The 22,085-nt window shown below is 44.0% G+C and overlaps 2 protein-coding genes across 10 annotated transcripts; one reads left to right on the top strand and one right to left on the bottom strand.

Annotated features, from left to right (window-relative positions):
• Window positions 1-5: 5 nt before the first annotated feature.
• LOC111842253 (uncharacterized) lies at window positions 6-7,960 on the top strand. 4 transcript variants are annotated; one of them, XM_023808671.2, is made up of 6 exons: window positions 272-376; window positions 2,854-2,913; window positions 3,219-3,958; window positions 4,692-4,877; window positions 5,600-5,803; window positions 6,987-7,960. In XM_023808671.2, exons 1-6 carry the CDS (start codon window positions 273-275, stop codon window positions 7,292-7,294), a joined length of 1,602 nt encoding a protein of 533 aa, XP_023664439.2. In that variant the 5' UTR covers window position 272; the 3' UTR covers window positions 7,295-7,960. The 4 variants fall into 4 exon arrangements, with proteins under 4 accessions (XP_023664436.1, XP_023664439.2, XP_023664437.1 ...); XM_023808670.2 differs by lacking the exon at window positions 272-376 and adding an exon at window positions 1,644-1,840; XM_023808668.2 differs by having other exon boundaries at window positions 6-376; window positions 2,854-3,958.
• A 770-nt stretch (window positions 7,961-8,730) lies between these two features.
• ythdc1 (YTH N6-methyladenosine RNA binding protein C1) lies at window positions 8,731-20,993 on the bottom strand. Of its 6 annotated transcripts, none has more exons than XM_023808363.2 (17): window positions 20,727-20,993; window positions 19,770-19,871; window positions 19,117-19,427; window positions 18,508-18,898; window positions 17,824-17,904; window positions 17,061-17,114; window positions 16,819-16,913; window positions 16,523-16,631; window positions 16,328-16,445; window positions 15,990-16,074; window positions 15,693-15,859; window positions 13,422-13,501; window positions 12,788-12,824; window positions 12,662-12,701; window positions 12,425-12,490; window positions 11,794-11,952; window positions 8,731-9,562 (listed from the first exon to the last, which is right to left on the bottom strand). In XM_023808363.2, exons 1-17 carry the CDS (start codon window positions 20,752-20,754, stop codon window positions 9,341-9,343), a joined length of 2,145 nt encoding a protein of 714 aa, XP_023664131.1. In that variant the 5' UTR covers window positions 20,755-20,993; the 3' UTR covers window positions 8,731-9,340. The 6 variants fall into 6 exon arrangements, with proteins under 6 accessions (XP_023664131.1, XP_023664132.1, XP_023664133.1 ...); XM_023808364.2 differs by having other exon boundaries at window positions 11,818-11,952; XM_023808365.2 differs by lacking the exon at window positions 17,061-17,114.
• Window positions 20,994-22,085: the final 1,092 nt, after the last annotated feature.

Genomic DNA, 22,085 nt, shown 5'->3' with positions numbered 1-22,085 from the left:
AACAGCGAACGGACACAAACTGGGCTGGTTATTTAGTGCCGCGTTTCTACCCGTTTGTGACGCTACTTTCTATCTCGTTATACAAATGCCGAGGCTACCAAAAGTTCCCAAGGAAAAGATTGTTCAAATCATTTTAGAGAAAAGATCAGAAATAGTGAAAGATGGCAGAATCACTGTGCCATCAGACAAAGTGTGGAGTGAACTTAGTCAAAACCTGAATGGTGTTATATCCTCCAAGGCTCTTTACACATTAGTGAAAAGAAATGGGTATAATGTCTGCCAGGACCTTGGTGTGGAATATGTGCAGACAAAACAAGAGCCTGACCAGGAAGAATCGGATGAAACAGATGACAGCAGCGAGCAAGAATATTTTGAGGTACTCCTCTCGCCTGACTATTTCAACCTTTTTTGAGCCACGGCACATTTTTTACACTGAAAAAATCCCACGGCACACCACCAACCAAAAATGTTACAAAATGACACTCTGTAGCCTAGTAATGAGAAAATAGTCTCTCAATTTATTTATACTCACTCAGCGTGAAACCTGAGCCTGTTTGGGTGAACACAAAGCTGGTATTCTGGCAGGAATTGAAGACAGACACACGAAACTCTTCCTTAACAGCTCTCAGTCTCTGTTTTAAGTTTTTATATGAGTCAGGCTAGAAAAGCTCAGCTCACACAGATATGTCTTGAAAAATGGGAGTAATGTTGAAATAGCTTTGTTCAGAATACATCACTATTAGGGCACAGACACTCGACAATGGCATATTATTTGCAAATAATTAATTTTCAAAAAAGTTTTTTTGAAATTGAATAATTTCCCACGGCACACTAGTTGAAAATCACTGTACTAGAACCTGTAACTTAGTAAAAAAACAGCAGGTGTGGTGCTTGGACTCGTATGATCAATGAAGCCATCGAGTACCCAAAAAATATCCATATACGTGGGTTTTCAAGAGTGCAAAGGTGTTCCAGTCGGGTACACATTACACATTTACGGCAGATATAAAGAACGCGAAATAAGATTATTCATTGTGGAAAAAGACGTTAGACAAACGTCCTTAATTTATCACCTTGTAACAATTGCTGTTTAGCGTTTTACAAATCGTGGGTGGGGCTTTTGTTTAACAAACCTTTAGCGATCCTAGGGGATACTTTTCATGTTTTTACGTATGCAAAGTCCATAAATTGTTGCGGGGGGGGGGGGGGGGGTGACGTTTTCGCCCGGAGAAAAATAATTGCTATTAAAAATTGAAAGCAGCACAAATCCCACAAAACCGAACACACGTAGCAGTGAACAAACACAATGGACTTTTATTTGTGCTGATTGTGTGGGGAAGGGGGTCAGCTTCACCGAGCAGACGCAGCGACGTTGATACCTGCAAATTATGTAGATTACAAAAATATGCTAAAATCCATCTCTTTTTTCCAAATGTTTTTTTTTTCTTGATGTATAGTTTTTTTATTTCAGCAAAACATCTGGGATTTTGGTAAACATTGACCTATGTGATGTAATGATATATTTCGTACAAGATACTGTTATTTTTCCATTGCACACCGATATAAATATGCCTATGGCGTTCCCGTTCAGCGTCATATTCAGGCGACGCAATAGTCACTGTCAAAATAAAAGCCCTACACCTTTGTTCTGATAACACCAGGGCTGCTGCTCGGATGAAGGCTGTATCCCTAATCCTTAGCACAGACCCATTAAAAATCAATCTGGGAGGGGGGTTCTGTGTACCTTGAATACCCGTATTTCCGGTTTGTGCGGAAGTGGTCGCGGGCACAAGAGGAATTATTTATTTGAAGAATGGCGAAAAGGCAGACAGCCAAGCAGGTAAAGGGTAAATCGTCTGGATGCGGTCAAAATGAGAGCTTCCTGTTTGTAATCAAAAGGGTGCTTGGTTAGCAGGGTCCCCGAGGGCTGATAACTATCCCCTTGGTATATATTTTTTCGGATATCAATGAAGCGTCCCTTTTTCCTGTCAGTCTGCAGCCGTGTTATAGTAACCAGCTAGTCGCTCTGCGTCGTGCATTAACACTGCCGGATTTAACAATAAGTTTCATTATTGATCCTGGGACCTCAATATAGGTTTATTTATGGGAATTATGCGTCGCGTAATTTTACTTCATTTAAATTGAATGTATGCATATAGTTTTTATTGTGCATTTCCAAAGGACGGAGATCTCCTGAATGATTTGACTAGTGGTACCGTTTTATTTAACGGTTAAAGGACATCACAAGTTTTCCTTTGATTGGTGACTCATTGATTAGTACTTCAGCCTCACGTCTCCGGGGCTGCGGCTCCATTCCCGCCGCTAGGTGTGTAAGAGTTCGCATGGTTTTATATTTTTCCATACAGTCAAAACATAAAAAGAACGACATAGGTGAATTGGTGTCTTTACATTAGTGTAAACGGCGCCACAATCGACCAACGTCCTGTTTCTCCATCGTGCATGAGGCTGTACAGACTATACCGGGGCTCTTCAGATCTGGATCTCGATTCCCAATCCAGGCCATGATTTCAATTCACCCAGGTATCTGGTTTAAGAATTACTGATTCTGATTGGCCACAGAAGCATCACACCTGGCTCACAGGTAAAGGAAGTCTGGAAAATCAGCACTGCTGGACCCTTGAGGACATTGATTTGAATAGCCCTGGACTATACTGTCTACATTGCCTTATAGGTTACAGACATGGTGATTATGATATTAAGCAGCGCCATCTAGTGTTAAGCATCGAATCATTAGGATATTGCAGCATGCATTTCGATGATACAATAGTGACATGCTGTGGAGAACTGATGTGCATGAACTTAAAAGTGTTCAGTGATAAACTCCTGTTTCAGGGAGCTGAGACCACCATGGATGACTACTTGCAAACTTCTGCTGAAGATTTATCCAAACTGGTGAGCTGGGCGCACAGTCACGGTACCATCTGCACTGTCATTCCTGGGCTAAAGCACTTGCTGAGTGGGGGGTCCCATGGCCACCTTACAGCCATGTGGGGGTGCAGCGCAGGGCACGCCTACCACTGGGCTTTGACGGCTGCTTGTGGCTCCAGGCCAAAGGAGTTGGTTTCCGAGCAGGACGGCCACCACGGGGGTGTATCTGGTATGCCGCCTGGCTCCGGTGACAGGATTTTGGGTAGGGCCTCCAAAGTGGAAACTCACTGTGTGCAAGTGAGCGAATCCTGTGACATTTCGAACTGCAGCGACCCGTCGGAGATGGACGACAACGCGGAGGAGTACAGCAGCACGCTCCTGGACGCGGCCTGCGAGTCCTCGGCGACGGATGAAGATGGCGATTACGAGCGTCAGCTGCACTATATGGCCAGAAAGAGGGGAAGCTGTAAGCTATCACAGGGGCAGGCAGGCTTCCAGAGGTCAGAGGAGGGACTCTGGGATTCGGGGGTGAAAAAAATTAAGCAAGAGATGCCTGAGGACTATTACACTGTGCTGGGTGCCCAGCTGACTGGGTCTTGTGACAGCGGCCCTTCGTCGCTTTCTGTGTCCCGGTTGGGTCGACAGGTTGCCCTGCCCCATCCACCAGGCAGGACGTCCCTTCTGCACATGGGCGGTCACAAACCCCCTGTCACCGATCTGAACGCAGAGTCCCCTTCACATTCGCCACTCCCTACGGCTGCAGCCAAAGCCCTTTGCGGGCTGGCCCCGTGCGGACAAAGTAGGTTGCTGGGGAACGTGGCACCTCCTAGCCCGGTGGATGCTCTCCAGAGGCTGGACCCAGGCCCCAGTTCGGGATGCAGTGAGGCGGCACGCAGTCCCCTCCCGGCCATGCAGCTGGACGGTCACGGAGAGCTGATGGAGACTGTGTCCAGTGAGGATCTGATGAAGTGCGATGGGGCATCCCTGTCATATGGAGATGCTGAGCCCTCCTCGGCCATTTCCAACCCGGAGCTGGACGTGAGCGTGGAGCCCAGCGCAGAAACTTCCGGTAAACACCGCTCTTGTGGTGTAACTGCACTGTTCTGCTGTGCAAAAGCAAAACGCCCAACTTCATGTTTTATTAAAACTGATCTATGACTGAAATCAGGTTTTTTATTTTTTATCTCATAGCAAAATGTCTTGGCTCAGCTATATTCAGTTTTGTAGAAAATACGATCATTTAACTGCTTGGTTCATCGTTTACCAACATACTACACATTCAGGTGGACAGTCACAAGTTCTTTTTCCCACAGGTTCAGTGTTTAGCGTAGTTGACTAATGCAGTAACTAACCATTGGAAAAAAAATAGCTTTGATTGATTGGCTTATCAGGGTATTAATTCATCTTAATTTTTATTAATTAGGTACAAGTTTCACAAACCTTTCATACAAGGTTATTATACTGAAGATTTTTTTTTAAAGAAAATATGTATTTTTTGCTCATAAAATAGGTTTCCCCTAATTTATTAAATATTTGGAACCTGCTTTTTATATGCAAATCAAGTATTTGAGTAAAATAAATCTGAAAAAATACATAAGATTGTGATGTGAAACCACGATGGGTGTATTTGAGTGACTGGGAGGGAGCAAAAACGTGGCTATCTGGAGGTCCCTGAGCGCCAGGCTTGGAAATGCCAGTTTAGGGAAATTTAACTTTTGTGTTAAAAGTAAATGGTACTGCTGTCAACGTGTTTGTTTAGAATAGCAGACTTTCATGATGTAAAAATATATTTGCTCCAACAGGTTCTCCTACTCTGTTTGAAATAGAGAAACTCAAAGTTATGTTACAGGCAGAAAAAAAGAAAAGTGAACTGATGGAAGAGACCATAAAAGGTCTTAAACAGGACAAAACGCTGCTCCAGCAGGAATTGACCAAAAAGGCAGAGTTAATCTGTGACTTCCTCCAAGACCAGCTGAGTCACCGTCCAGGTAGGTCAGACGCAGCCTTATCACATTTAACACTACTGTCCTAAGGACTGTGTATCTGCCTGTGTGCAGTAATGGCACTTATAAAATAGCTAAAAAAAACAAAACAAAGGTATAGCTATCTCACATGAATAAGGAGGTGGGTAGTGGATTCCTGTTTGAAACTCAGCAGCACCCTAACCCAGAAAGGAATGATCGGTGCTGGGGCCGTACCTTGAAGTGACTGTCCACAGCCATATGTCCCCTAAGCATGCCACAGCACCGCAGTGGTACTGACAGGGATGCCCTGCAGACTGACGTATTTGTTTTGTACAGCTGTCAGTTTGTTGTTGGCCCACAGGTATAAGAATGCAGTACATTGTCTGACCAGAGTGCTGCAGGGGCGAAACGTTTGATGACAGAGCACCTGTCCTAATGTCCCTGGAAGTGAGAATCCACTCGGGGAACTCAGGACTGCACATCCAAGGGGCACAGGGGCCGCCATTGGGCTGTTGATTACTGAATCATTGATTACTGTATTATTAATGCTGATGGAATGGCATGGTTCCCCAGTTACACTGGCTTTCTGTGTTTAGCCAAATATTTTTTAGCTAAAGAATGTCTCCAAAAGGGATTTTTTTTTTTAACCTGGCCAACCCCACCATGGTTCGTTGGGCTTTGCTGCTGAAAGCTGGTATATTGCATCCAACGAGCCGCTTGAAGGTGCCGTTTGTTGTGCTCGTCAGAAAAGCGGAGGCCTCACGTTCCGAGCCAGCCGGAGCCCAGCGGCTCCAGCCAGCACAGCGGCGTCTTCCCCGACGAGGCCGTGTCGTTCGAGTCGCCCGTGCTTTTCGATTCCTTCGATGAGATGGACATACGTGCCGGCGAACGACAGAAGACCATCAAGAGCTCAAAGAGAAGTAGGGAAGGGGAAAATACTCGTGTTCGAAGTAAGTCCCTGAATACTGTAGTGGGTAAGGACTAAGGCTGACACTTTTTTTACAAAAATCGATATCGAACAAATTTCAAGTGTCATGCAATTCGTTCGAGTATATTTGAAACCCTGTGACACCCCCCCATAAAAAACAACACAGAATCATCTTTTCTGTATTAATAACCCATACAACATCACATTAGTATGGAGCCCCTAAAAGGTGAGGGTGGGGAAGATATTTTTTAAAATATTTTTGCGTTGCTAATAATAACTGTACTGTGTCTGTTTAAAGTACAAAACAAACAATTAATAGACTTATAAGTATATAAAGCTAAATGTACTGTATGTGCAGTTTTCCAGCTTTGATATCTTTCATTATTTGTAATATATTTCAAAGTTTGTGTGTGCACTTCACGTTCAATAGCCTCAGTAGCCTAGCTTAAAGTCACTAGCAGTGAATGGACACTGCAATTATTAGTAAATACATATAAAAATATATTAATATTAAAGTTTCATGGTGTACATGACGTCTATTATTTTGGTTTATCCATGCCGTCAGGTTGCAGCAGATAGCAAGTGGGAAAATGTAGTGGGATTGCAGAAATACTGCGAGGGAATGCAAAAGTATTTCAAAAAACATATTCCCGCTCTGACATTTTAGGGCCTCTGTAGACGGCAAACGACAAAATTACAGCAAACTCTCTAATAGGCTACAGTGACACTTTCAAATTGGAATGGGTTGGTTATAGCTTGAATATGAATCATTCCCATCACGTTCAAACGAATGTTCGAATATGGTTAAAGAGTGACAGCCCTATTTAGGACATAGACCACGTAGTCATAAGTGATTGTTGCTGGAGGAGTGTCTTCCAAGTAGATGTGCAAACTGCATCCTGAAAGCGTTTTAGCTGTAAAGTTATTCTTAATATTCATTTGTGGAATGAATTACCACAAGAAACTCATTAACAAAAATCTTTCTCAGGGTTTTGGTACACCACAGGGAAAATGATCCTTGTTAAGGTTCAAAATATTTTTTCCAGTTCCACAATTGTTGACTGTGTGTGCATTTTATTTAAAATGTTGGATTAACTGTGAATTAACAGGGAAGTGAAGCACGACTTGCCCTGGAAATGATGCATTTGGTGAGCTAACTACCTAATCAAAGGTGGCATTCAGCTATACTACTGCTCTTTCTGCAGTGAAGAACGTAGTGGGTGTCATCGCGAGGTACATGACCGCTCTTCAGGAGTTCCGACGCAGCGTTTCCATGAGGGTAGCCTTCGACAGGGTCGGCGTGGATCGTAATACCATCTCCAGAACTGCCGCCATTGCCGAGCTCAGCTTGGCCGCGCCAGAGGTCTTCCACTCTCTGGCCCCCTGGGACGAAAAGGAGGAGACACTGGCTCATTACGCCATACGGTGTCGACAGGCCATGGACGACAACATAAAAGCTAAGATTAAAGCTATGAAGGCTAATGGAGACCTTCTGCCTATTGTCAGTAAATGAATGCATTCTGTACCCTCCATTTTTGTTTTAACGCATGCTATAAAATTTCTAGTGCCTATTTTTATTGCTATATTGTAATTTTTAAAACAGTAATGTGAATTTTATAGCAATAAAATTAGTGCTTTTAGATTGGTTTCTCATAATGTCATTACTTTATTTAAATTGTAATGCTGTTTTTTGCCCCAAAATTGGATGGACTGTGACCGGAAAATGTTTAGTGCATTTTGTCAAATGGTCAGTTACCTGGCATCTGGGGTGGACTGGCTGTTTGGAAGGTGGGGAATTTTCCCAGTGGGCTGGTCTTGAGGGCCCAGCATTATATTCTCTCTATAGCCTAGCACGGGAGCCCAACCCGTCGGCTGATCAATGTGTGTTTGCGGGTCAATGGCAGGAGATGATTCATGAATAATACTTTATTTCATTGGTGGCCCCTGGTTGATCACGATTGGCAAAATATACCACGGGAACCCCCCCCTCCCCAGTCCACCCCTGCCTGGCACGTTACTCACAGTATGAAATGCTTTCACTCCTCTGACCAAGTCATTCTAAAAGCTGTTTTTCCTCAGACTACCACCACTAAAGAAAGGAGTGTCATAGATTTGTTTTGTAGTTATTTGCATCTATGTCCTTTTGTAAAGCGCAAAACATTAAAACGTATTCCAACCATTAGGTGTGTGTGCATATTAAAGTGATGTGTAACCATGCCAGTGATTGTAAAAGCAACATGGAAACCGGCAGGTTTTGTTTCCAGATGCGATCCTCTTGGATAAAGTCAGACACAATGTGCAGCCTATCCTGCTCCAGGATCTGATTTCATATCGAAACTACTGCTGTCCAGTTTCCTCATGCTCAGCCATAGAAAATGAACTCTTCCATTTATATTTAATTGACAGCTGAACTAAGCTAGCCAGATGGCATATTACCGTATCATGTAACAGGATGCTGACTTCTCTTATTTTGGTTCTGTCCTGTCTGCAGTAATACACTGCCTATCTATACTTCATGTTGGGAATTATTGGTGCTTTAAAGAATGCATTCACTGACACCTCGACTGCCAGCAGAGCTCGTTTTGTTTTCTTTACAGTAGGGGTTCCTGAGCTTCTGATATCCGCAGGCCAGTTCACGTCGGTAAAACAGTCAGGGGTGTAACAGTCTCCATTTTTCTTTTAGATGCATGCAGAATGTGTGAATGTGAGGGATTGTGAAAAATTGAAATATCGTTCGTCTGCCAAAGTCAACCAAACCCTCCACAAAACCCAGCTTCTGTGACTCAATGGAATAGTGACCATGCACCAATACCAGTGGTAGTGAACCCCTGCTTCACAGGGTCCAACAGAAAGGATGCATTCCATGTTAGTCTACCACCCAACACATTTGTACACATAGTACAGCTACAGATGAGTTCTCTGGGAATACAGAAAGGATCACGACACATATATATTGATTTTTGTTTAATGGTTTCCATTTTGTACAAAAAGGTATCACTAAAAGATACTAGCTTTTTCTGAACCACAAACATCCTGTTTACAATTCAAAGTCATTTTACAGATATTCAAAACATGAAGCTATACAGCACTGATCGAGCCTTAGTTTGGGTTCACGGGGTGGACTGAGGGACTTGTCAATATTGCTTGTCACTCAAATGCTAGAAAAATACATGGCTTGAAACTTAAAAGTGTTAATAAAAACATACTGGGTACAAGACAGTAACCTTCAGTGCAGTCAGACCAACTTTGGTAGTGACGTCTTCACTGAACCATGTGCAGGTACAAACACAGACACTGGGGGATGACCAGGCCTTTTGGGGACAATTACAAAACTGGGTCCCAAAAAGCAAGTAACAGGATTACAAAATGAAAAGTCTCTTCAAATGTGTCTCCCGGAAACTAACCAGCATTATTTCACTTTTTTGGTTGGCTTTAATCATTTTGTTACACTGCATGCATGATACACAGTCTTCAGGTTCCCAAAGGACAACAAGCGATAAGAAATAAAAACAGCACAATCTGTAGAGAAGATACAGGGCAGCGAGGACAAGCGTGCCGCCTATCTGCGGTAGCGGCCTCGCTCTTTCTCCCGCTCGCGCTCCCTCATCCTGTCCCGCTCCCGCTCGCGCTCCCGTCCTCGCTCCCGCTCCCGGTCACGCCGTGCGTCCCTTGGCCGGTCCCTCTCCCGCTGCCGGTCCCGCTCTCGAGGGCGGCTGCGCCTGCCGCTAACCACTGCTTGGGTGCGTCTCAGGAAGTCGTCGACCCGCATGTCGTAGTCATGCTGCAAAACATCATAGGGCTGCTACCCACGCTGATAGAAGCCAGCCCTCATCCCTCAGCCTCAAGCAGCTGCTCTAGGGATCATCATTTTATTCAGGAGAATAAAAGGGAGTAAATAAAATATTCATGAGCAGAACTCTTAGGCCTTCATTATTTAGAAATGTGCCCAATAATTTGACCAATAATTTTATATTTAGATTCATTCTCTCTCTAAACCATTTCTCAGGTACGCTCTCTCATCTCTAGTTCTCCACTGCTGCAAGTGGCCAGTTCACCGCAAGTCTGTCACCACGTTTATCTCGAGGTGCAGGGGTGCCCAACAGTGCAGCGTATCATGTCAAATCGCACTGCATCGCAATAGGGGTGAATTATATATCACAATAGTAGGCGCTTCATGTGCATCTTTAATGTATGGGATTGTTGGCAGTGCATCGAGCGGTTATGGAGATGCACATCCCTAAGCTGCTTGCATTCGCCATGCAGCACTGCGCCATTAAGGCATTTATAATTAAAACACACACACACAGGGGAGAGAGAGTGATTCCCTTAGTCTGGAATAAGAGACCAGCTGCCTGGAGCCTCTACACAGTTCCCGTTTTAAAATCCCACTCAGGGGGGTGCATGACGCTCTCCGGGGGGGGGGGGGAATCCACATTGGGGATCCTTAGCAAAGTTAGAAAATTTGGGACTGGGACGTCAAGATGGTGAAATCTTGCATTTTGTCATATCAGTTTCTTTCTGGAGATTAATCACGCGTGTTTGGGGGGGGGGGGGGGGAGAGATCGATTCTTTTACAAATCGTGATTCTTCAAACTGGTGATTTTTATATCACTATGACAGTTTTAAAAAACATCAGTTCTAAACACCAGTTTAAACATGGGTTACTGAAATCACATTTGGTGCTGCTAATATATGTGGCCAGTTGCGCGTAGCCTGGTTTTGCTAAGGAAGTGCGATCATGAATGAGTAAGCAAGCCTACGCAGAGACTTTTCCTGCAGCATTTAAAGCCACAACTAACCGCAAGTGTGTGATATGTAAACTCTCGCTGAATATCTCTATACCTCTTCCCTGAACACTAAGAACAGTTTCTAAACAAACAATCATTTACACCTTTTTTTAACTCCTCCCTCTGGTTTCACCAAACCCCGTGTCTTGTGCTTTAACTGGCCACAGCTTGTCACTACATTCACTGCCAGCTGCAACACTGCAGGACTTGGTGTCGCCGACAGTTGCGGATATTTTGCCGGGTGGATATCTGACGGGCGCTTTACGGCGCTTCAGCGACTTTGTCCACTTGCCTCTTTGAACGATAAGCGATCGAGCATCGATTTGCCTCTGATCGGAGGCTTTTCTTTGCGAGAGCCAAAAGCTGCGAGTGAGCGGAAAATCAGGTCTAATACAGTGTAGTGTGAACTTTTTTTCTGCTGCATTCCTTTTAGGCCAGTGCGAATTTCCTGGCAAAAACACAGACTCACATGATGCTTAAAATGAGTTGGCATGTTGGATGTTTTTCCAGAAAAATATCCGAGTTAGTTACACCATTCTTAGTCTTATCGGCAACTCACTTTGGTGTTGGTGTCATTTATTGGGAAGGGAAAAGGTTCCCAAACCACAAATTACTAGCACTAACTGTAACCAACTCAAAGCTACAGTTAGCATAGTTTTCCATGTTGAACATCTACTTGTGCATTTAGGTTTCCATCTCAAGAAATGGATCAGCATGTTTCATTGCACGTTTCAAACTGAAGATGTTGTAACTGAATGGCACACGACGGATACATGTACCGTACAACCCTTGTCATTACTTTAAGTTTAGACCTGCAATGCTTTTAGCAGCGTCTGTTTAAAAATTGTGATCCATATCGCATCGGCAAACATGTATCGATATATCATTGATTTGGACGGTCACTGCCGATTCCCACCGCAAACATACACCCACAGTTCCTCATTTGGAACTTTACTCGTCAATGAACGTTCCGGCACTGACAACCAGTTCGCATTGCCGATTTCATCAAAAACATTAATAAGTGAATTCAGATTTTTTTTAGAACACATAGCCAATTCTTTGCGATACTCTGGAAATATTGCCATACTTCATTTTCTTCTTCTTATCCAGACTTGGAAAATACCAAAAACCAACCTGCGGAGTTTCCTGTACTGCGTAGAACCCTGATACTCTACAGGACAACTGGGTGATGTAAATCAAAGGGAAACGGGGGTAAATGCGTTACCAGACTGGACGAAAAGGAACGTACAACCCGCTTCTCTCTGAACCTGGCGTCATGGGGCACTGGGTGGTGTCCAGAATAGGGAGGGTGGGCCTGGGGTGCGGGAGGATGGTGCTGGTAGTAGGGATGGTGAGCGGGCTGCTCCATGGCAGGGTATGGTGCCTGCAGAGAAGGTCACAGCCGTGCCGGTCACTCACACAGCTGGCAAGAGCAGGACATCAGAATTAACAGGAACCATCACGAGCACCACAGGTTATTGGGTAAGGGGATAATTTGCTGATCATCAACAGTAGGCCGGATCTGCTGAACTGAACTGGCCTGTAACATGGCCGTAGCCTTGGAGAGGTGACCGACGTTTACACCACCAGAAGTGTCTCAATGACACGAAAAACAGCAGCTAGTATGTCGCAAAGCTCCCCTGTGGACCAACACCCATCCTGTCCATCATCTCACCATCTATGACCACAGCAAATACCCTCAAAATGAGGAATCCAGGCTAGGTCATGACACAAACCCAGACCATCACGGAAGCTAGGGCGAGCTTTCTAAATTAATTCCGATTTATTCGGTATTGAGATAAATGCCATCTTGAGCAGCGAAGCCAAAGGCTAAACACGTTTACAAGCAAACTTACCATTCCCTGCCAAGGAGGCGGTGGACCAATGTTATGGTGAAACTCTCTCATATAATCATTGTAGGACTAAGGGGAGAAGATGACGGAAGATTAAATCTTAATACTTCCCACCGTATTCATAGGAATTGCATACATTTTTCATGCATGCAATGTGTGTTTTGTAGCTCGGTTGCGAATGACCACTGGGAAATGGAGAGAATACGTCACATTTACAAAATGAAAACGGAAGATACTCACTCCGTTGAGAAACACATCCCTTCGAACTCCAGAGAATCGTCTGTTGGAAATAATCATGTTTATTATAAGCAAGCACTTCAGTAAAAATGATACTAAATTTGATTAGCTGAAGTGAACATAACCTACCTGTCTACAGGCTGATTACGAGGGTCTTGCATAAAACCTGTTCAGACACCAGAGAATGAGCTCATGTGGAGGACAGAAGAAGCCCATGACATCATAAATGTAAAAAAATGGCACTTGGGGAAAAAAAAGACACCCCCAAGTACACAGCAGGTTATACTGCTAACAAAGATGAGAATAAAACTATAAATCCTTGCTGCAAAACTGATGTGGCAAAACAGAAACACTTTGGTGCTCCAAACATCAGAAGACAGTTATAAGGCAAAAGTTCCAACAGGAAACAGTGAACACTTTTGAGTCTATTGTTTGTATTTCCTAGATTACATATTGCACTCAAAACTTTCATTCCCCCAGTTAAAGACCAGCTGACTCCCATCTAGGGAGTCAGCGTCCTAAACACTTCAGACTCCTAAAGGCGAGTGTAAGGTTACTTCCATACCTTCCCATCCATCTGCTACTGATGGAGCTGCCTTTTTTAATGTCTGCTCTTACTGATGTTACAGAATTTAAATATCCCTATCAATTACAATGTGTACGAATATTTCTGTGGCATCACAGCTTGCAGCCAAACAGTCACTATCACAAAACAGAACAGTAAACAAAAACGGGTGCCAACAGCTAAGTTTGCAATATTGACCTGTTCTTTGAGAGAACTCTGCTGGATAGTCAATCCTTGGCCGTTTCCTGTTGTGCAAGTCATACTCTTCTTGTCGACGCCTATGTAAATTAGGTAAACAATTTAGAAAAATGGCAGCCACATAACAATTAGGCTTCTCTTCATCAACTTGACCATGTACATATGATTAAAAAGGACAATGTGGGCAGGTTTACTCACCAGCACAAAGGTTAGGCAATATAGACATAACATTTCTGCACATACATACATATGAAAAAGCTTGTACAATGGCCTGGTAAACACTGTCTGTATATATGGGCAAACCTGTTGTCCTGAGGGATCTGGACAGGTTGCTACTGCAGATAACATATCAGTAGATTCAATTCAATTCAGAGCCTGCATGTACAGGCTCCTAAACTGAGAGTATGATAAATGAGTCACACAGAATTACCTCCCATTAATGAATACATCCTGTAAAGGGTCTGCGCAGGCCGACAGCCCACTGCTGAGTTGTGCTGGACTAGCATTAGCACATGGTGCACATCATTCCAATTCCTCACTATACATTAAGGAACTACACAGTTCACTGGATGTCAAAGATGGTCAGGCGGCACTACGGCCTTCCATCAACGCACCGGAGCCGCTACAGGCAAACGTGCGGCTGATCTGATCTCACAAATTAATCATTAACACAGCACCTGCATTCAGATACACAAAAGTGACCTAAAGTGTGAGAATTTGCTACAAATGCTTTGACAATGCTGTGGCTTCTAAAAAGCTTCCCTAGTGCTGAGTAGATCAGTTATGACTGAAACCCAAAAACATAAAATGTCAACAGGAAATTCAAAGAAGCTGGTTAAAATTGCAACATACCGCTTTCTCGTAGGTTTGTGACCATAACCGCTGGTAATATTACCGATAGTAAGTGTTCATACAGTCCAGATTATGATTATTTAGGGTCTAAAGCCACACACACATAACAGCGAGGGCCTGGCAAGGCAAACGAGGGGTACTTGCAGTCCATTGCAATCAAACCAAGGCAAGAGCAGTGGCAGCCTTTCATAACCCAGAGCTGACACCTCTTGACTTAAGCTTCTGTTGGCTTTTCAGTCCAGTGAAGGGTTAAAATGAGGGGCTCTGCCAGGTCTCCTCCTACCTTATGTCTGCAGTCCTTTCAGGCAAAGAAACGGAAACAATCCTTGGGCTTCTCCTACCTACTGCCGGATGATATTCCGGATGGCAAAGCTTTACCCCAAGTATTAGCGCCACCACAACATTAACTTCCACAGTCTTTTGGGTTGCGGCCAGTGAATGCAAACCAACACATTTCCTGTTACGCTTGCTTGTGAGGGGGCAAAAATGCTTTGGGGAGCAATGGGTGTATTTCAGTTCATTGGCAATAGATCTCCATCTGTAAGGCCACATATATGTAAATTAAAACATCTGCTTGAAAAATGTTTATAGCCAACTGGGGAACAAAGTTCGTACAATGCAGGGCTCACACAGGACGATCCCTGTCACACTTCAGTCCAAAGGCACCACGACAGGAAGTAGGAGAGCATGAACACACGGCAACAGCCCCTCTTTGATTTGTTGCCAGGTCTCCCAAAGGCCAACGACATTTGGCCTTTTCCAAACTGTCCTACCGCTTCCCCGTAGCTTGGCAGAATGGTGCTTGCTCTTTTTCTGTGTGGCTATTTACACACACCAGCACATGTAAGGATCTACAAATGTATGCTAGAGTGGGGAAGACCATTCATTCAGTAAAGTCCCGCAAAAAATGCTCTTCTTGAAAGCATTTTTAAGTGAGCATTCTCCCCCCTCAACCGATGCATCATCTTCTCTTAATTAATACGTGTCTCCTTGTAAGTCCCACATACGATAATGTTTATCCCAAGGGATAATCCTGAAAGAAAAAGGCTTTGGGAACAGATTTAAAAACAGCTCTTCTAGAAACACATTTAAATCAAACAACCAAAAACAAAGCAAATGTTACTACCACTAAGGTTTCGCTTAGATGCACACTAACATGCATTCATTACTCAGGGACATGAGGATTTCTACGTAAAAGACTTCCTCCACAGTGGATTTGCCGAAGAGCAGCATCACCATCGACAACGGCCGTTAATCCTCAATAAAGCCGCATGATGTCCGTGCAGCTTGATTTAAGGATCTCAGATCTCCTCTTCTTTAGAGAGCAACGTTTAGAAGGGCAAGGGGGCAGACGCACGCGAGCTCCGTCACGTCACGCCGAGACACGTGCTTACGAGCAGTCCAAAGAAGATGCCTAACCTTCCCAGGTCGCGGGCCGGCTCGCGGTGCGGCGCACGCCCGCGAGACCGCTGCTCCGAGGGCATCCTCCTCTTGTGGCGCATTTTATGAATAACCTGATACAAGTCAATGCTTTCGTCAGGGGGAAAGAGCAAGCAGAGCTGAGTCCCGCATTCAGGTTCGATCTCCTTTGGGGGAGGAAAAAGAACAACATCAGTGACTGATATAACGCCAGCCGTACGCCGTTAAGAAACAAAGTCCAAACACTTCACAGAATTAAAAATCCAGTGTGACGATTTTGTCAAAGGCTGAGGGTACCTGCCCGTCCCGCCCGATCTTCACAGGCTTATGCTCGTTCCATGGATTGGAGAGGTGAGCGGTCTTGGTGAAAGGTAACTCCCGTCTGAACACAGAACATCAACATGCTTTCAGTAGGTGCCACAACATCCTCAACACAGACCACGCTTCCGAAAGACCGTGACTTGAGATGATCGAACATAAAGACCAGCTGCCAGACGACCACACCAAAGTGAGCGGCGTGTGCGTGTGTGCGCGTCGCAAACGCTGCGAACTGGTGCCCTAGGGGCTTTTCCTCACCACTATTCGTGCAGCTGTTCCCGTCTGAACCCTGGCTGCCGCGCCATTTCAGGACTTACCTGCAAATCCAATCAATTTTGAACACCCCGCCCAGCATTTTGGCATTCATTCCAGCAGGCAGGACCCAGTGGATGGGGGACCCTCCATGGTGCGATTCAGAGGAAAGCCGTGCAAAACCTGCGGGAAATGAACAGCAGGGGCATGAGGGGCATGGAGCTCAGTGAGATCCTCTGGGAACGGCCCGGACTGCTTACCTTGAAACTTCCCACTCTCCCTGACGGAAAAGAGCAGGATGACACTGCGAGCTGAGCGGAAGGCGGCGTTCAGCTTCTTCTCATTGACGGGCAGCGTGGACCAGACGCCCTGAGGAGGACAATGACAGAGTGAGCACAGGCTGAGAGTCAAACACCCTCCCAAAATAACTAGGGGCCGAAGAGCAGCCAACTCCAGAACGCAGCGTTTTCTACGCTACATATTATTCAGAAACCACTAAGAGAACTGCAAAATACACACATTATAGACACGTTCATGAAATGAAAACCACACCAACCTTTGCTTTGGCCAGAGAAACGTTCTCATGGTTGTTACTCTTAATCAGAAAGAATCTGGCATCACGCAGAACATACTTCAGCTTGCTTGTCTGATCTACAAAACAAACATTTTTATTCTTTAAACAAAGAAGGTCACAGAAGGCCAGGAGATCATTTTAAGGGCTGAGGATAAGCAGTTAGTGAAAGCAGACAAGAGTCGTGTCGCCACTTTTTTGTCCTGCGTCTCACTGCTCACCCTCACCTTTGCGAACCGCTCGGACGGAGGACGGCAGCTTCTCCAGTTTCTTCTCAGAACCTAAAGCGACGCAATACCATGTCATAGGTCCACGAAGCATGGGAGGGGGCTACCAAGCAAATATGCTGCTTTCATTCAGACAACCAATAAAGCCTGCCAACAGGGGGTCACAAATTATATTCTATGATTTTAATTACATATTGTTCAAAGCAGAGATTTTTTTAAAAGAACAGTGCATTGTGGGATTATGAGACCAATTACAATGTCTTAAAGGTAGAAAGATTATCTGCTTTGCCACTGACCACAAGATAATTCAGCCTGTCACCCTGTTTTTAAGGCGCCTGCTGTAGGCAGAATCACATCCTTAATGCCCCAGTCAATCATGTTTTATTAGTGAACTCTTCCCACTTTCTCAGTATTCATGTAATTTTATCTTACATCTTTTAAACATGCTTTGGGACAATCATCATAGGGACAATAAGCTGGCCTCCACATTAACGTATCAAATATTAGAAAATACAAAATGTACAGCAAGTTTCTCAATGGAAACCAAGCTTAATATTTCAAGCAACAGGTATCCAGTAGCTAGCTGAATACACCTTCCCAGTGTGTTCCTCCCCACACCAACAGAGGTCATCAGCAATGACAAAGACATGTTAGCCGTCAACTGCCAAGCAATGTAAGAAAAGTACTATTTTCCAGGAACAGGTTTGTAAAAAAATAAGCAATAAAACACACTATTAGCTTAAAGCAGTTTGGTCTCCAATACCTGCACACGACTCTGAAGCTGAGCTGCCACTTCTATCAAAAACGATGGGCGATATCCCTCTAGCATGCGTCTTCTTCCGCTCTTTGTCAAGAAGACAAACAGAGGATTGGAAAACATGTTCCCTGTGTTACTTTTCATTTCAAATCTGCAAATCATCGACAATCGGCAAAAACCCTGCTTTCCTACATATTCTTCCAGAGATCTACCCAGTGTTTACAGTTACAGTGAGGCCACACATTCCACTGAACTTCTGTTATTCAGAAAGCAGGCATCCAGAGAATGTCTTGGGGTTTTGCACCATATTGTTGCATTCATTGCCAACTGCTTCAGCTGGATTATGAATTTCTATTCTACTTTGTTAAAGAAACTTAACTGAGGCAGACATTCTGCACGGTCATCTGATCGCATTTCACTAGGAGAAACAACTCCATCTTTGAACTACATTACTAAAATTAAACCTGAAAAAATCAGCTTTAAAAGGAACATATTAAGCACAAATATGTCCATGAACTCTGCAGTGCACATGTAAACTCAGTAACAGACACAAAGCTATAAGGACCCACAACAACTAAACAATGCGTGATGCACAAAACTCTAAATCCAAGCAAATTCTACTGTCTCCCCATTAGAAGCTCACACAAAACTTTAAGCAAAAATAAATTAAATAAAACATGCAAATCCTACCTGAAGTATCAGAGCCAGTAGCTGAATGCACAGACTCGCCATCAGAGAAGGACACAGAGTCAGAGCGGGAGTCACTGGCCTCACTGCGAGTGTCATAGTCATTCTGCTCATTTCCCTCTCGCTGGTCTCCTTCCTCTAGTTCATATTCCTCCTCCTCCTCCTCTCCATCTTCCTCCTCCTCCTCTTCCTCCTCCTCTTCCTCCTCCTCACCAGCACCCTTTTCTCTCTCCTCGTCCTCATCTTCCATAACCACTTCTTCCTCATCAGAGCGGTTATCTTCAGAGGACTCAACAGAACTGCCAGTTTCTTGGTCAGAGGCAAACTCTGAGTTTGCTTCTTCCTTGGATGAGTGGCTCACTCTGCTAATACTCTCCTCACTGGCGTGCCGCAGCTTAAAGAAAATAACAGATCAAAAGTAAGGTCTACGTATCCAATGCTAAATGGTTTTAATGAAGGTTTAAGTTCCAAAGAGCTGTGACAGTAATGGACAGATAGCAAAAACTGAAGTGAGGACCATATAAGGCAAATTACCAAATTTCTTCTAATGTAGGAGCACAAGGGGTGAGAGAAAGCATGACAGACAAATGTGCCAATTCTTAGGTCTCCTACCTCAGAGATTTCAGGCATCAAGGGCTTCAGCCGCCGATCCAGATCCTTTCTGTGGTTCAGGGTCTTGTCGCTCTGTACTTTGGAGGGATCATCCCTGGAGATGCCCCCTCTTCCAGTCTGGCCTTTTCTGTCATAGTGGTAGTCAACACCCTTGTAGTCTGTGGCATGTCTGTTTCTGAGGCTGACCAGCTTTTTACTGTTAGCCCCCACCGGGGGCATGGGCCTCCTCATCGTCTGTCGTACTGCATGCCCTGAAGACCGCGGCCTCTTGCTTTCCAGGCATTCTCCTCTATCGTTCTTCCTCTTGGAACCTGTGGAGGATTTCACAAGAAAAATGGAGATCAAACCCTCTGCTCTCAGCACTAAACACAGGTTGAGCTCTCTTGGGTAAGTCAAACAGTTGAAGCGCTCACTTCGTTAAGTGGGGGAGGGGGGGGGGTACATTCCTTGTCATAGACCAGGAAAAATATTTATAGCCAGAAAACTTAAGGAAAAAAGGCACCACAGAATGCAAGGCAGGAGCAAGAAACTCATTAAGATAACCAATGAAATACATCTGAATTTTGAACACACAACCAATGTTCTGATTGTTGTGAACAGAAGTCATTTGCTCTCCTCTTAATATTCCCCTTATAAGAATTAAATAGCAATACCTTTCATTTCGCTGACACCATGCTCGCTCTCAGGGTTATAGAGTTCATCATCCTGGTCTGGTGCTTCTGTCAGGATGTCATCCAGGACGTTAAGCTCTCCATCTAAATCATTGATTACATTTGAAATAAAGAACTGACACAAAAGTAGCACGTCCAGAAACACATGGCGATGCACTCCCTTAAAATTCTGCTGCACCAGAATTACGGATGGATCAACTACATAATTTAATAATTCATTCTTGTGAGCGATCAGTAAACTCGAGATTGGTCGCTGTCTAATGCCCTACTTTCCTCTTATACTGTGGCAACCTGTGGGGGGGGTAGGGTGAATGCGCATTCAAACTAGAGAAAAAGACAATTATCATAATACAGGTCAATTGGGGTTGTGTACCTCCTTAAAAAAAATAAACGTAGCAGAAAAAAATGCTTACGAGGGGCAGGTAGGTTTACGGTTGCAATTCAGAAAGTAGTTATCTACAGAACCGCATTTCATGGCCAAATTACTACGAGGCCGGAAGGACTGTTTACCAACAAGCGGTCGAGTGTCCCACGTGACCGAATGTCACAGCGTCACAACATACTGCCGCCGCAATGCATGATGGCCCCCCGCCCCCACTCTATGGAGAATCAGAACGCTGCTCTCGTTCAAGAAAAAAAGACCGCGGGGGGTTACGGTTCGGGTCCAACCTCAGTGAATTGCGGACATTAGGAGGGCCACATACCACGGCTCACCATGTTACGCCCAACTGTACGGACACATACCCGAATACACTTTTAAGAAAGCAGGAATGCACACCGTGCAGCCTTTAAGCGAATGGATTACTCGACCGTCATAAGAACATTAACGCTTCTATATTAAACATAACCCTGACTATGATTACATGGTAACTCGTTCGCTCCAAGTTCTAGTCCTTGTCCCGGTCCATATAAAACCCAACGCCCAAGCGATGTTTATACCCTTCTCGTCGCGCCTGTCGGCCGCCATCTTCCCCCTTTCTTCACTCGACTTCTCTTTTCAGGGAGTGCCTTTCGCCTCCTCCACCAACGTCGCCACCTCTGCCTACTTCGCCGTTTCAATATATGTACGCTTGTACATTAATGTCAGTATAAATACGAATAGAAACCAACAAACTACGTTCCCTGATCCGGGACTGTACCGCTGCAGTTAAAATGGCGGTCAGGCTCTGTCCGTTTCCACTCAGGAGCTATTTCCCATGATGCATTGTTCCCCACGGACTACGATGTGCGCCTGCGTTGAGGAACCCAATAGCGCTTTCTGTCCCAAAATATTGTTCACCCAACACATAATCCATATGCCAATACAATTTCAAAAAATGAAATATTGGTGTAAACATTGAATTTTGGCACAGTGTATAAAAAGTTCCGGGGCCGTATTCATTTTGTTATTAGTAAGCAAATGTAAAACAGGGTACCCAACTCAAAATGTATTATCATAAGTGTCACTGAATGTCATGTAAGGGAGATCTTTTGTGTTGTATTGGTTCGTTTGAGAATACTATTGTATGAAAATCAATTTATTAAATAATTTTTGTGTAGCACTTTATATGCATTATTTTTTCAACAATAGATTTAACAACAGTCTTACAAGTTATTGTCCTGCAAAGAAATGTATGTGCTGTATTAGAGTTTAGTAGAGCTCACTCCGCATAGCACCACCAAATAGAAAATTATTATTTGTCTCTGACGATTGTGTTATTTTGCCATGCCGACATGCCTTCCACAGATTTAAAATTGAACCCAACTGAATATTTAATAAATCTTAAGGACACAAATTTATGGTATTGGTATTCATTGTAGTTCCTTAAATTTACCCCGACAGTAAATCATCTTTTAGATGGCTATTAATATATGTTCATAATAACGTCAGATCCTAAATGACCATTTGTGTTGTTATTTATCAAATCAAAGCCCAACAGTTGGGCTATATGAGATACAGTGGGAGACAGACAATACTGTAGGAACAGATTTAGTTAATGTCATAAAATGTCATAATGAGAAAGATCCTCTCACAAGAACTTACATTAACCTAAAAATGCATTGTCTCATCCACCTTGCATGTTATGTGGCGGAAAGAAAAAAAAAAGAAGTTCCATACAGTGCACCATATGGTTGGAGGATTTTTATCCCTCTCTTCGGAGAATAACATGAAGAGCAAAAAAAAAGACTAACATTATACATACAGCGTGGGATGAAACGGCTTGTTAAAAAGATCTATATTAATTTGGGAAACATTTAACACAGTTGTCGCTTTAGTTAATACTTGAAATTAAACTGCTCGTCATTTTAGCATTGATT

This window comes from Paramormyrops kingsleyae, chromosome 7 (genome assembly GCF_048594095.1).
Source record: "Paramormyrops kingsleyae isolate MSU_618 chromosome 7, PKINGS_0.4, whole genome shotgun sequence".
Lineage (NCBI taxonomy): Eukaryota > Metazoa > Chordata > Actinopteri > Osteoglossiformes > Mormyridae > Paramormyrops > Paramormyrops kingsleyae.
The sequence above is the reverse complement of the archived record's forward strand: the minus strand, read 5'-3'. Positions and strand labels throughout refer to the sequence as shown.